At 42.9% G+C, this 15,425-nt stretch overlaps 1 protein-coding gene across 1 annotated transcript in view; it reads right to left on the reverse strand.

Moving 5' to 3' along the window:
• Positions 1-13,426, reverse strand: part of DGAT1 (diacylglycerol O-acyltransferase 1) — a 29,480-nt gene extending 16,054 nt beyond the window's left edge. The window contains exon 1 of the mRNA XM_036764676.1: positions 13,114-13,426. Coding sequence (XP_036620571.1) covers positions 13,114-13,358 — 245 coding nt within the window. The 5' untranslated portion in view covers positions 13,359-13,426. The remainder of the gene's footprint in view (positions 1-13,113) is intronic.
• Between the last annotated feature and the right edge of the window lie 1,999 nt (positions 13,427-15,425).

Here is a 15,425-nt window from a genome sequence, read left to right on the forward strand (position 1 = left end):
CATTTTATTCTATATCCTGAGTTCATCAGCTTTCTGTCAGGAGATGGGTAACATGCTTTATCACCAGTCCTCTGGTATCATGGTCAGTTATTGAATTGCTTAGAGTTATAAAGTCTTTCAAAGTCATTTGTCTTTACATCATTGTTATCATATACACTGCTCTCCTTGTTCTACTCACTTCACTCTGTATCAGTTCATACAAGTCATCCCAGGTTTCTCTAAAACAATTCCCTTCATTTCTTAAAGCAAAATAGTATTCTATTACATTCACATCCCACGATTGGTTCGACCGTTTCCCCACACAAACATACACAAGTGATAGGCACTTCCTTAAGTTTCTAGCTCTTTGCTGCCACAAAAAAAGCTGCTACATTTTTGTACATATGAGTCTTTTTCCTTTCTTTGATTTTAGGCCTCATGCTCAAAGGGTATACACAATTTATTAACATTTTGTGCACAGTTCCAAATTGTTTTCCAGAACAGCACATCCAATTCACAGCTCCTCCAACAGTGTATCAATGTGCATATTTATTTACCCACAGGTGAGGAGACAGACAATTCCTAAAGCCTTTATCCACTCATATTCTTACCACAGTGAGAGAGGGGTGGAGGCCTTTCCATATTCTTGTTAGTTATTTTAACACCTGTCCAAATGAGATTTATTTTATTTTATAATTCTTTATTGATGTACTTTGGCTTTTTTTATACATCATCGTTTTCCTGAGTACCCTTCTCAGCTGACAGAGAGCCATACCATACAACAAAGTTACTTTTTAAAGACAAAGAAAAAAGAGAAAGGAAAAAAAAATCAGTACAACCAATCAATGCACTGAAAAAGTTCAAAAACATATGCAATGTGCAGTACCTGTGAACTCCCACATCCACAAAGAGAAGTGGTTTGGAAGTGTCCTCTCATATTTCTTCATTTGAGTCATGCTTCATCTTTATAATTTTGCTACATTCACTTTTGCTTTATTTTGAAAGTGGTTATTCCTTCAATTTACATCGTTGTAGTCACTGTGTATATGGTTTTCTTGACTCCACCTATGCCCTGCATCAGTTCATGTAGATTTTTCCATGCTTCTCTGTATTCATCACATTCATCATTTCATATAGCATGGTAACATTCCATTACATGCATGTACAATTTGTTTAGTCATTCTCCAGTTTTGCTATCATTAAAAAAATACTATTATGAATATTTTGGTGTATATGGGGACTTTCTTCTTAACAATGGCTTCCTTGGGGTATAAGCCTTGTAATAGAGTCTCTGGTTCAAAGAGTATAGACATTTTAGTTACTTTATACACATAGTTCAAAATTGCTTTTCAAAATGGTTGTATCATTTCACAACTCTACCAACAATTCATATCATTCAACAACCTCAGCCTCCAACATTATTGCCATTTTCTGTCATCTTTTTTAATTTGCAGAGTGTGAGGTGAAACCTCAGAGTTGTTTTGATTTGCATTTCTCTTATTATTAGCTATTTGGAGCACTCTTTCATGTGGTTGGGAATACCTGGCAATTTTTCTTTTAAGAATTGTTTTTTCATATCCTTTGCCAAATGCTATTTTATCACCATTACCACACCCTCTCATTTCCAACTTTCTTCTCCAAAGGGTCATCTTGGTGGCTTTGATATTAGGGTGAAGAAGAATTAGTAATCCCATTCTGAAGATGGAGAAATGCAGAATTAGTAAGGTAGGTAGCTGCCAAGACCTCAAACAGAAGGTCTTGCAAATTTGGTATCTGCCTTGTAGAGTCACATGGCCCCTGGTCATTCTGAGGGGGGAAGATGTAGAGGCCTTGGTTACCACCCAAACCTCCCCTCATTGTATCACTGGAAGGTGATAAATGAGAGGGACTGTAGTGAGAAAGACAAGTTACCACTTTTGCCAGTATCTCTGATCATCAGCTAACACAAGGACATAAGCCTTCAACACAAATGGGTCCAAGGGACTTGACATCAGTAGCTAGGAAGTCACATCTCTTCCCTCCTGGGTTAGGGCACTGTATACCTCCCTGGTATACATCCCTCATTGTTCTCCTCAATGAATATCCCTTACTGTTCTCATTACTGTCCTGGGGATTCCTCTAAACTACAAAGAAGATACTGACCTGCATTTGAAGAGGGAATTTCCTCACTTGAGTTTTCAATACCAGTGAAATCACAGGTCCAGTCTCTTACCCTATCCAAATATAGACCTAGTCCACCATCTTCAGTCAATATCCCCAGTTCAGCTCTTCTTAACACTTAACCTTAGTTTTCTTATCTTGCCTCCAGGTTGACCCAGCTATCCCATCCATTCACTTTCAGTACACTCACCCTGCAGGGTAACCAGGACAAAGGGAAGCTTCTCTATAACCACAGCCCCAAGCCCTGACTTGAGGGGTACAGAGGCTAAAAAATTATTTAGTTCCTTTCTGCTTCCTGGCCAGAAAAGATCCCAAGGACTACCTACCCCTACGTTTATCACTCTCATTGGAAAGGTTCTCTTTTTCTTTTTCTTTCTTTTTTTCTAAGGTTCTCTTTTTCTCAGCCTGCAAAAGTTCTTCAAAGAATACTGATGTCTTCAGTAACAGATTCTTTCTTCATTTAGCCCCAAAGGGAACCTATATCCCTTAGAACAGGGAGCAAACCAGTTCCATAACAAGGGCTCCTCAAGAAAAACCTAGGGGCCTGGGGACCATCACAGACCCAAGTTCCACTGCTGGGAAGCTAATTTCAAGTGCTAGCTTGAAATCCCAGCTTCTCCCTTAATTCACCAACCAGGGCTAATACAGGCTCTTCAGGCTGTATCTTTTTCATCCAGATCAAAACTCAGTGAGAAAAGGCACTTACAGAAAAGACTACTCATATCCACCCTGTGCCTGTTTTGGGTTCTAGACCCTCACTACTCATCTTAAGCAGTATTGAGGATGCAAAGGAAACAGAAGATGAAAGAATGTGCCAATGTACCTCCTACTGTTCCAACCTGATTCAGGCAAAAACCCTAAGGCTTCTCAGACAGAAACATAAAGCAACCCTCAAATATAGAAAAGGGAGAAAGAAAAGGGGGAGGCGGAAGGGAATAAGCATTTATATAGTACCCACTATATGCTAGGCACTCTGCTAAGTGTTTTACAAATATTATCTCGCTTGATATAGCACATGGTCTTCCAAGTAAGCAGATCAGAAAAAAACTTCAGAACTCAGAAACTGGTTAGGAGGCCCTAAGAGGAGGCTAGACTTTCACCTACTCCTCTAATCTAGCCACAAAATTCGTAGGTCTCTAAGCCTGACTTCCAGCTCAATATAGGCAGCTGACTCCAAAGAAATGGACATTACAAGCCTTTACTGAGATGGGGACGCCTAACAGACACTGGACAGATAGACTAAGGGGAAAGTTACCCTTTCCCAGAGGCAATGAAGAAACTATCACGTCTGAGGAACCAAGCTGAAATGCTCCAAGGAGCCATTCATAAACCTTCAACTTTCTAGGGTCATGCTGCAGGGTCAGGGAGCTGGGATAGGGCAGAGAAGAGAGGAGGAATTATTCAAGCACTTATTAAACACAGTGGGGAAAATGGACAACTGACCTTTGCTTACCCCTGATAAGACCATCACAAAGTCACACTGCATAGGCCCTAATACTAACCACACCCTCTTCACTGGGCATCCATAGTTCCTAGCTTCATGGCAGATGGAGGCCAAAGTGCCATAAGCCATCATAGCCTGCCAGAAATCTTGCCTAAGTCCCCAGCCAAAGGAGGTAAGGAGACTGTGTTTTGTAACATTGAATTTCCTCCCCCATCACACACACACACACACACACACACACACACACACACACACACACACACACACACCCCTATGCCTCTTTTTCTCTCCTTCCCAATTAGATTATAGGTGGGAATGAATCAAGAGTTGTTAGAAGCTTCATTATAATATAAAACAAGACACTCACTTTTCAAACCCTAGCAATATGGCTCCTAGCCAACTACAGCAGAAAAACTGCTCTTGACAATCAGTAATGCCAACTCCCACAGCTTTTTAAAAAAGTCTTCATCTCTATAATATTGGATACTACTGAACAATTCCTCCCTTCTGGAAGTTTCTTATTCCAAAGCATGGCATCCTCCTAGTTCTTCTTCCTCCCTTTTTGACTACTCTTGCCTTCCCTTCCTACTCACTTCCTCTAAAGAACAGGCAGTTAGGTGGCACAGTAAATAGAGCACTAAGCCTGGGAGCCAGGAAGACCTGAGTTCAAATACATCCTCAGACACTTCCTAGCTATGTGACCTTGGGCAATTCATTCCATCTCTGTTTGCCTTAGGGTTATTGTGAAGATATTTGTAAAGCACTTAAACCCTGCATGGCACATAGCAGACACTATGTCAATGTTTATTCCCTTCTCCCTTTTCCCAAAGTTTAGTCTTCTCTTATCTCAACCAGTCTCTCCTCTCAATCACTCCTACAGCTTCAACTGTCCCTTTCTATAGTCTATCCATAAGCCAACCTGAATTACTTGTAATCCTTAGACATCATGCACATGCTGCTTCCAGGCATTTGCTCACTTATCACCCTGCAATGCCCTCCTACCATATCCTTGTCCATTTAAATTCTACCCAACCTTTAAGACTGTGCTCCTTTGTGGAGATGCCTCAGCCAAAAGTTCAGAAGGGATCTCAGAACTCATCTAGTACAGAGACATGAAATTCATGGCTAGGATTCCTACCCTAACTAGACTTAAATGTAATCAAAAAATGTTTAGCAAAATAAATAAAAACACAATAACACAGTGTTATCTCACAGTTTTCTACATCAATATGTACCAGCATCGATCTATTTCTATTTGAATTTGACACCAATAATCTAGTAAACCTAAACATGAATCTTCTCAGCCTTCCCTTGTCGAGTGGTCTTTGAGCCTCCACTCTGAGATTCAATTCCACTCAAAACAACACATTTATTAAGTACCTAGAGGCCCTATGCTAGGCTCTGGAGACACAAAGACAAAAAATAAAGTAGCTACCCTCTAGAAGCTTACACTCTATTGGAAGGAAATGTACAGATAAGTATACACAAAAATCTATAAAAAATGTAATTCTGAGAAGGAAAAAACACTAACACGGAAATCAGAAAATTTCTCCTGTACAAAGTGGCACCTGAACTATGTCCCTAAGGAAGTTAGGAATTTCAAGAGATAAAGGTAAGAAAGGAATCTATGTGATACCACCTCTGCAAAGGCAAGGAGCCAAAGGGTGGAATATTATGTGTGGAGAAAAGTTAGCAGATCATTTTGACTGGAAAAGAGAGTGTATGAAGGGAAATAACATGAAATAAGACTAGAAAAGTAGGCGAGATAGCGCTAGACTATGGAAGGTGGAACACCTTAAATGCCAAACTTTGTATTGTATTGTATTCAGAAATGAGAGCCACTGAAGATGTTCATATAACAACGTGATGTGGTCACGTCGCTATTTTAGGAATATCAATTTAACAACTCTGTGAAAGACGGATTAAAGAGGGGGAAAACTAGAAGTAGGGAGATTGATTACAAGACTTTTAAAAGTCTGGGCATTCGATAAGGGCCTGTACTATGGTAGAGGATATGTGAACAGAGAGAAGGTTAATTCAAGACATGTTATGGGGAGTGGGAGAGAAGGAAGGATGCCTCCAAAGTTGTGAACTTGAATGACTGGAAGGGTGGTAGTATCCTCAACAGAAACAGGGAAGTTTGGAGGAGGGATGGGATTAGGAGAAAATAAAATTAGCTTCTTATCAGACATATTGAGTTTGAGATGCCTACAAGACATCAAAGTGGAGGTATCCAGCTAGTAGTTGGCAATAAGGAATTGAAATTCAGGAAAGAGATTAAGGCTAAATATATAGATATGGAAGTTGTCTGCACAGAGCAAATAATTAAGCTTATGAAAGAGATCACAAAGAAGAGACTATAGAAGAAGAAGGTCCAGGACAGAGTCTTGGGAATGCCCACATTTAGGGGACCAAAGAAAGATGATTTAGCAAAAAGACTGAGAAACAACTGTGCAGTAGGTAAACCGAAAGAGAGCAATGTCATAGAATTCAAGATAGGAAAGACTATAAGGACAAGGTGTTAGTCATGTAAAAAGAAGAATATTCCAGAATCGGAGCATTTTAGAGTTGGAAGGGACCTCAGCAGTCATCTAATCCAACCCATATCTAAAGAGGAATCTCCACTACAACAAACCTAAGTGGTCATTCAGACTTTACTTGGAGGCATCCATCGAGGGAGCTCACTATATTCTAAGGCAGCCCATTCCACTGTCAGGATAGCTCTACTAGGAAACTTTCCCTGATATTAAGCCTAAATTTGCCTCTTTGCAAATCTGAACCATTGCTCCTGGTTCTGCCTCTTCCACACGATAACCCTTCAACTAAAGATAGCTATCACCGCCCCACCCCCACCCCACCCCGTTTGCCCCCAGAGTCTTTTCTTCTCCAGGTTAAACATCTCCAGTTCTTTTAACTGATCCTCATATGGCATAGACTCAAAGCCCTTCACCATCCTGGTTGCCTACTCTGGACTCTCTCTAGCCTAGTAATCTTTTCTAAAACGTGGTACCTAGAACTAAACATTGTATTTCAGATGTGGCCTGATAAGGGGAGACTATAGAGGTTACCTCCTCAATCCTGAAAACTAGGTTTCTCTTAATGCTTCCCAAGGCCACACTAACTTTTTTGGCTGTCAATTACATTTACCTCTTATTGACCTTGTAGTCCACTAAAACTCCATAATCTTTTTCAGAAAAGTTGGCGTAGAATTATGCTTCTTATCATTTTTGAGCCTAGGACTCTAATAAATTTCATCTACTTTGTTAGCTCTGTGTTTTGGCTTGTTGAGATGTTTTTGGATCATGTCTCTGTTATCCAATGTGATAGCTACTCTTCCCACCTTTGTATCATCTACATATCTTATAAACATAAAAGCATAGATGCAAACACAGATTCTTGAGGCACCCCACTGGAAGCCTCCTGCCAAACTGATAAAACTATTAATGATATTACTTTTAGAATGTGGCAATTTAACCGATTCAATCAAGCAAGCATTTATTAAAAACATGTGTTGTCTCCCCCATTAGAACGTGTTCTTGGGAGCAAGGACTGTCTTACTTTTCTATTTTTACCCCTAGGGCTTAGCACAGTGTTTTGCACATAGTAAGCATTTATTAAATGCTTGCTTCCTTCCTTCTTTCCTTCCTTCCTTCAAGTACTTGGTATATGCAAAGTAAGTGAGACAGCTCCTTTCTTCAAGGAGCTTACTTTCTATGGGAAGACACGCTTCACAGGTAAGTAAATTAAATATATAACAGAATGTCCCAAAAAATCTCAGTGCAGCTTTAAGCTATGACTTAAAAGCGCACTAAGTCTTTGGGGATACCCTGTGTACAAAATAAACACAATGTGATTTCACGGTGGGGAGGGTACTAACAACTGATGGACTAACGTGGCACTTGAGGTAGACCTTAAAGGGCGCCTAGGGGTTTCCAGGCGCAGAAATTAGAAAGAAAGACATTCCAGGTAAAAGCACAGAAGCAGTAGAAATGATATCATGCATGTAGAGAAACAACAAAGAATTCAGTTTGTCTGAAGCAAACAACAGTGATGGGGAGTAATGTGTAATCAGATTGAAAAGGTAGGCTAGGGCCAAATCATGCAGGGATTTATATACCAAGCAGAGGAGCCTATATTTGACCATAATGTATCAGGGAACCACTAGAGCAGGAGTTGTAACCTTTTTGTGCTAGTAACTGCTTTGGCAGTCTAGAGAAGCATCTTTTCAAAATATTTTTAAATGCACAAAATACAATTATATTGAAATATATTTATTAATTTTAAAAAGTCACATTTAGAGTCCCTGGAACTAGATTTTCCTGAGTAGGAGAGTGATATGGTCACACATACCCTTTAAGAATATCCCTTTAGCAGTTATATGGAAGACAGATTAGAGAGGGGAAAGACTTGGATGGAGAAACCAATTCTTGCCATCCTGGCAAGAAAGTGATGAGGACCTGGTTGTAGCATGAATGACATAAAGGCCAGATAAGAGAAATGTCATGGTAGCAGAACTGACAATATGATTGGATGGGGGGGCAGGGCACATGTCATCTTGCCCACATTTCTCCAACTTTTCCACTAGGTTGGTATGAGAAACTGGATCAAATGCTTCACTAAAATTAAAATCTAGGTAAACTATAACTATAGCATCCCACCGATCTACTAATTCAATGAATAACTGACAAAAAAAGGAAGTAAGATTAGGCTGGCAGGATGTGCTCTTTACTGAATGGCGACAGCTCTTTAGGATCTCTACTTCCTGTTCTAGATATTTCCGAATCATCTCTAATTTCTGGGAAATCCTAGAGCAGATTACTAAAGTCAAGAGCACTAGGCTCTCATTTGTAGATGCTATTTTCACCTTTTTGAAAATCAGAACACTGCCTTTCTCAGGTCTCCAGTACATAGCTATCATGCTTATGTTCTTTCAAGTATCACCAAACAGTGGCTCAATAACCAAGGCTGCCACATAGTTTATCTAGGCCAGGTGCCTTTAATCCATTGCTTTCTTAAGCTCTTTTTTCTTATCTTGGGTATCAGCTCTCTGTTATCCATTTTTGCTCTGTGCAAAGAGTGAACAAAGGTCACTCTCCTTACCAGATAAAACAAGCAATTTTTGCTCGAGCTGCTTTGAGCAGCTCTGCCTTCTCTCCATCATCACTAATCTTCCTCCTTTTCTGCATAAGCAAGCACTTCTCTCTCCTCCAGCACATCTCCAAAAGAACCTCAATAAAGCTCCCTGTGTAGCCTTAACTTTCCTTGGAAGCTTCTTTAGCCCTCCTGCCTTTTCTCTTAGTATGGCACCACTCTTCTGTGTTCATTTTGATTTCTGCCCCTACTTCCATTTTCTAACTCTAGATTTAAACTCCAAATCACCTGGTGAATTTCCTGTACATTCACATCAATCTCATCACACAAATCCTATTTTTCCTCCATCAAAATTGTTTCCCTTTGTGTCTTCAGAATTTTATTGCTGAGATCCTTCCCGGGCTGTGTTACCAATTACAAAGTAGAATTAATTTGACTTTCTCAGCTGGCTTCCCCTGCAGGATCCTCCATGAGATCTTTACCTGTCTTTCCTCCAAACCCTGTAAAATCTGCTTTCCAAAATCCAGGGCTCAGGTCAGACTGTGCTGAACTTCATACTCTTCTAGAGAGACACTGGTCACTGCCTCCCAAGATTTACATCATTTTCACCTTGCAAACATCCCTAATAGGTTAGGGAGCAACAAAAGCAGAAGAAACTTCCTCTTGTTGAATCTTCCACCTTTTAAAGGATGTAATTATCATTAAGGCAGGTCACAACCTTAATGTAGAGAAACACACCCAAAACTCTGGATAATTAAAGTCCCCAATCACTATTATATTGTGCTTCTGTGTCAGGCTTGTGATTTGTTTCTTGAATTCCTCATCTATTTCCTCTTTCTTTCCAGATGGTCTATAGAAAAAGGCTCTGAAAAGGTCATTGGATTTAGCAGGTATAGCTAGCTTTGGAAAGAGCCGTTTCAGGCCACTGGTGGAGTCAGAAACCAGAATGAGGCTTCAAGGACTGAGAAGTGAGTAAGAGCTGAGAAAATGGAGACAACAACTATAAATGAATCTCCCTAGAACTTTGGCTATGAAAGGGAAGCCAGATATAGGAGCTATCTTCCACCATCCTTAAATAAATGCCTTTGCTAAGCAGCAATTAACTCCCCTTCATAACTCCTCTATGAAGAAAACAACAATGAAAAGAGCTGATAAGTTAACCCTAGACATATGCTCTATTGTCTCCTGGGGAGAGACTATTTGGCAAGATTTCCCCCTTCACTGAGAAAGAGCCTGCTCCCACAGAAGCTCTGGAGTTGGTCAAGAGGGAAAGAGGCCAGAAGAGATAAAATATTAGATTTCTCTTTCTTTCCCCTTTCACTTAAAAGTCCAAGCTGCTCTGAACAAGAAATTCCCATTCTTCTCACACCCTCCCTATTCCCCCTCCACTACCCTAGGAAAGCCACCCATCAGCTTTCCCAACCACTGGACTAGAGACCTACTAATTACATTCTTCCAAAAGGTTGCCTTCCTTTTGCCTTAGTCAGTTAAAATGGGGGAAAAAAAGAAAGGAAGAACAGTAGTTTGAATGCCCCATCCTAGTTCTGTGCCTGGCTAGCTTCAGAAACACCAGGCCCTGTACCCTCTCAGAAGAACTCAATCCATATCCCCAAACACCAAACCCTTCCCTGCCTATACTTTCGCCTCTAGAACCAAAGAATATCAGATTTGGACTAGATAACTGAACGGTCCCTTCCAACCCCAACTGAGTGAGAATCCCCTCAATAACATCCCTAAGGAGTCTCTACAACCCAAATGAAACTTAATACTTTCCAAGGAAACTAATTTCCTACTCTATTGTTGGACAGCTCCAATTCTTAGGAAGGTCTCCCACATAAGCTAAAATCTGCCCTTCTTCCCATGCAAGATTCCCTCTAATCCCAGCTCATAACTTAGTGCTTTCATGGGGAATAAGGAAGCTGAGGTGGGGAAATAAAGGATGTGATTCAGAAGGTGAATAGCAATCCCTTCTAGATTCCTGACCCACAGCCTCACATTGCAACAGGGCTAGGAGGAACCTAGCTTACACCCCAAACCGGAACTGTCTGCCCTGCCCAAGCTGAGCAGGAAGTACTGGGAAAACACTGAAGAAACTGTTCTCCACAGGTCATGGGGCCAAGTGAAGGGCAGAAGGTACAGAAGGGGTGATGATGAGAAAAGGCAGAGAGAGGTCAGTGATAAGGGAAAGACTTTTATAGGGAAAGGAGGAAAGCAGTGATAGGGTAGGCAATGATTGAGGAAAAATAGGGAAGAGAAGGTTACAGAGATAATAAAAACACATTTAGATACCACTTAACTGCTTACAAAGTAGTTTACCTATATCATCTCATTTAATCCATGAAACAAGCTGCCAGCACAAGTACCATTACCCTCATGTTACAGACTAGACAACTGAGATCCAATGCTGTTCAAATAATTTTCCTGAAGTAACAGAACTAGTGACAGAGCTGGGGCTCAAACCCAGATCTTTCGATTCCAGGCCAGGGCTCTTTCCACTATGCTGCTGTTGGGAGGGATAGTAACCAGGCAGGCAAGAAGATTGAAAAGGCAAATGGTGACAGGGAAGGACAGTGTCAGGGCACAAATGAAGATGTGGGAAGGATGGTGACACACAGAGTTCCCAATCTGGCAGGATCCTTCAGATACCATTTCATCCATTCCCTTGCCTCTAAGCGAGATGGCCCCTAATATAGTGAAATAGGGTGAGAGGAAAAGGGAGTCTCTTCTTTCTCCAGAGCAGATTTCTCAGCTAAAGTTGGATATACATCCTAGGTCTTCCTACCCACACAGCATGCACTCAATAATGCTATCTCTCCCTTAATCATTCTAATTAGAAGTGACCTTTCTCTACTTCAATCTCTCTTAGGACTGTGTTAATACTACTCATATGAGATTGTATTTCGTTTCATATTACATTTTAGGTCACTCTGAAGCAGCAAAGCTGAACATAAAGACCCTGCACATAGTAGGTTCTTGATAGTTTGCTGACTTGATGGTATGAAAAATTCTTCCTCATAGAATGGGAAGTAGGAGTTCTGATGGCAAGTGATGAAGGCCTGAATTAGGGTAGACACTTTGATGGACAGATGGACATTTTTCCACATGGTACATAAAGGAGTAAAGGACCCAAGAGCTGTCCTTGAGATTGGATCAGTTATCCTTTATGTCTGCCACTCTCTTTCCCTCCCTGTTGTAGACGGCTCTGGGACCAAGGGCTTCTTGGTTTAGTACTGAGGTTGAGGCTGAGGAGATGGGGGATACGGAGGTGGCTCAGGAGAACAGGCCCTTGGGTAGAAGAAGCAGAAGGAACTGAAGGTTAGCTATGAGGAATAGCCTCCTAACCAGTCTTTCTTCCTTTAGCCTCTCTTGTCCAATCTATCCCACATGTGCTGGCTGATTTGTCCTTATGGCTTCTATGGTTCTGATCACAGTACTCTCTTGCTCAAATATCTTATATTTCCTACAAAATAAAAGCCAAATTCCTCAGCACTTAACAAAGTGCCTAGCACATAGTAGGCACTTAGTGTTTGTTGACTGACAGTCTGGCATTAAAGGCCCTCCAGGATCTGGCTGCAGCCCAGACTTCTCTCTTACTGTCCCCCTACACATATGCAGCCTCTGTTCTGGCCAGAGTTAATTTCCCACCATGGCCCATTCTCATACTTTTGTTCATGCTTCCTTCAGTCCCCCTACTTCAGCCTATCAAAATTCTAGCCATCCTTCAAGGCCTGGCTTGAATGCCACTCCCTCCACGGAGCTTTCCCTGAACTCTCAACTATAAGCGACTCTACGGTCCTCTGAATCCTCATAGCACTTTTTCCTGTAAAGAATGACTTTCCTTCCCCTCTTTTTTTTCTTGTTTTGTTCTTGTATTTGGTGCATTCACGCTACTTTGAGGTGGAACCCCACCATTCATAGGTTGTTACCATAGCTAACTCGTATAAATTATGGAGATCATTTTTTATCCCTTTTTCTCGACACTCCCTCTCCAATCAGCTTATAAATGGGTGAATAACAGGGACTGTAATGCTATTTCATTCTGTTTTGTCCATGCTGGGTACAGAGCCGTGCACATAGTAGGCATCAGTGTGGGTTCGGGGTTTTTGGTTTTAGACAAATGGATGAATGAGAGAAAGGCTCCCTTCTCTCTCACAGCCTCATGCACGGACTGGGGGAGACGATCAGACCTAAGAGTTTGGGGGAGGGGAAAGAGAGAGGAATCAGGGCAGTCACAGGAGGGAAGCAAGGGTCGGGACAGGAGGAAGGGTCGGGACAGAAAAGACCGGGAGGGGATGGGGCTGGGGAAGCAGCCACGGCGAGAAAACTGGGGCCTGGGGGTTGGCAGTGGGAGAAGAAGGAAGTGGGGTGGGAGGGAGTCAGGGGTTCGGCCGGCAAGGGTCACCCAGGGGTCACATGGGTCCAGGATTAGAGCCCGTTACCTCAAGTCTGGAGGGCCCACGCCCTCTCCGTCTCCTTCCTCAGAGGGTGTCCGGGTGAAAGCCGCGGCCGCGGTCGGGGTCGAGGTGTCCCCTCCGCCGCCTGCGTCCTCTCCCGCTCCCGCCGCCGCTCGTAGCTCCTCCTCGGTCTGGCTCCCCGCGGTCCCGCCACCACCGCTGCCCCCGCTTGCTGTCCGCGAGCCCGTCCTCCGGCGCCGAGAGCCTCCCGCGCCACCTCGGTCCCCCATCTCCTCGGCCTCAACCTCAGCCACTGCCACCGAGCGCCCAGCCGCCCCGCGGCTCCGGCACGGCACCGCTCCGCACCTCCCGGCCCGGCCCCGGCCCCGGCCCCGACCCCGCCTCCGCCTTGGGCCCCGCCTCCCCGCCCCTTCCGCCAACCGCCGCTAACCGCCAACGGCTGCCCCCTGCCGGCGGCCGTAGGCCACGCGACAAGCCGCCCCACTCCCAGAAGCTCCAGCTGGGTGGGGAGGGGGGAAGAGGGGAGGAAAGCGGCGGACTGACGAAAGCGCAGGCGCACGCCACTCTCGAGGATTTGTAGGGCCCGCGGAGGTGGGGCGAGGCACGTGGGAGTGGGAAGCGCAGAGGAAGTGGCGACTATAGGCCCTCGGATCTTGTAGTGGGCGGGGGAGAGAGAAAGAGGGGAGCATCCCCTCGTCCGGACCAGCAATGGACGGAAAGAAGTCTGAGACGCAGGAGTGTCCCGAACCGGCAGCGGGGCCAAGACGCACCCTGGGAGTTGTAGTCTGGAGGTGACTCAAGCACGTGGCCCAGAGCTGGCTCTGCGTTCCTGAGTCCTGGTGCTGCCGCACTTATTATTCTGTTAACCAGAACATTAGGGAGCAGGACAGGTGCAAAGACCTAACGATAAATTAGTGAATTAAGTCATTCTCTCCTATCTATCCTCTCTGCCATAACACTGCTGACACAGTAAGCGTCGTTATATAATTGACCACGCTACTGCTACAGTTACACAAGGAAGGAGTCGGATAAATGATTTCCAAAGTCCCTTACCACCTTTTTTTTTTTTTTAAATGTTTCTACTCTGAAAACTTTCTAGAACTCCCGTGGGCTAAAAGATAAAATATTAACTTCTTCTCCCGATGTTTAAGGCGTTCTACAATCCGGCTCCAGCCTGCCTTTTCAGGTAGAGTTCTCATTACTTCACCTTACTGTACATTCCAGACAAACCCAACAACCTTCTGGTCTCTGAACTCCCTTGGTGAATCTCCTCAGGTCATTAATCATGCCTAGAATGCACTTTGTTACTCAAGGTCTGCTGAAATTCTTCTCCTAGGAGTTCCAGGAAGAGGGAAGCGTGAGTGATCATTACTAAGCCCAGCTCCTCTAGACACCTTAAAATAGTGATAAATCAGAAAAATGAAATAGAATAGGGAGAAAGAGCAGAAGAAAAGACAACAAGAACGAAGGAAAAAACCTTTAACAGAGCAATGAAATGAGGAAGCCAAAAAACAAACAAGCCGGAGATCCCAATACAGTTCTCTGTGAGGTAAACGAAAACAAAAGTCTTGGGTTTTGAGCTGTAAGACCAATAAATTAAACACTCCAGTTTTACAAATGAAGAAACTAGGCCCAGGGAAATTGAGTTGACTCCTGATCTAGGGCTTTTTCGACTGTACCCTGTTTACTCTTCTCTGACATGTACTAGTTGTGAGCAAGTCACTTAACCCCTCATTTGTGCTAGGCAATTCTTAGTATGTATTACAGAGGAGGTGCGGATCTGCAGTGAGAGAGGGAGTTTGCTTACCTGGGAGTCCCCATACCAATGAAATCACAGGTCCAACTGCCGTCCTGATAAAATTTTTAATGGGAGCAATGTAATTGAATATGCTTCTGGACATGACTATAATAACAACTATACCTCTAGAAAAGGTAATGGACATACCACAAGACCTTCCAGAGCATTTAGAATTATAATAAGAGATGTACAGAAAGCTCTGCCATCTATAAAATTGAAAATGTTACCTGATGGAAAAAGTCAATAAAAACATAAAAATTGATTAGATGGAGGGTGGGGTTGGAATAGAAAATTTCTGAGGAGCAGGGTGACTCAATAAGAATGAAAAAATACACAGAAAAAAAAATAAGAGAGTCAAGTTAAGACAACACTGAGAGATTTCAGTTCTCTTCAAACCAAAGCAACAGAGCTACAGGACTGAGATCAGCAAGATAATATGAGAATTATTGGTTTCCTAGAAAAAAAGAAAGAAAGCCAGTGGTATGAGTACCACATTCTGGGTACACGGAATACTATAGTCTAGAAAATTGTCTAGAAG

Source organism: Trichosurus vulpecula, chromosome 1, assembly GCF_011100635.1.
Source record: "Trichosurus vulpecula isolate mTriVul1 chromosome 1, mTriVul1.pri, whole genome shotgun sequence".
Classification (NCBI taxonomy): Eukaryota; Metazoa; Chordata; class Mammalia; order Diprotodontia; family Phalangeridae; genus Trichosurus; species Trichosurus vulpecula.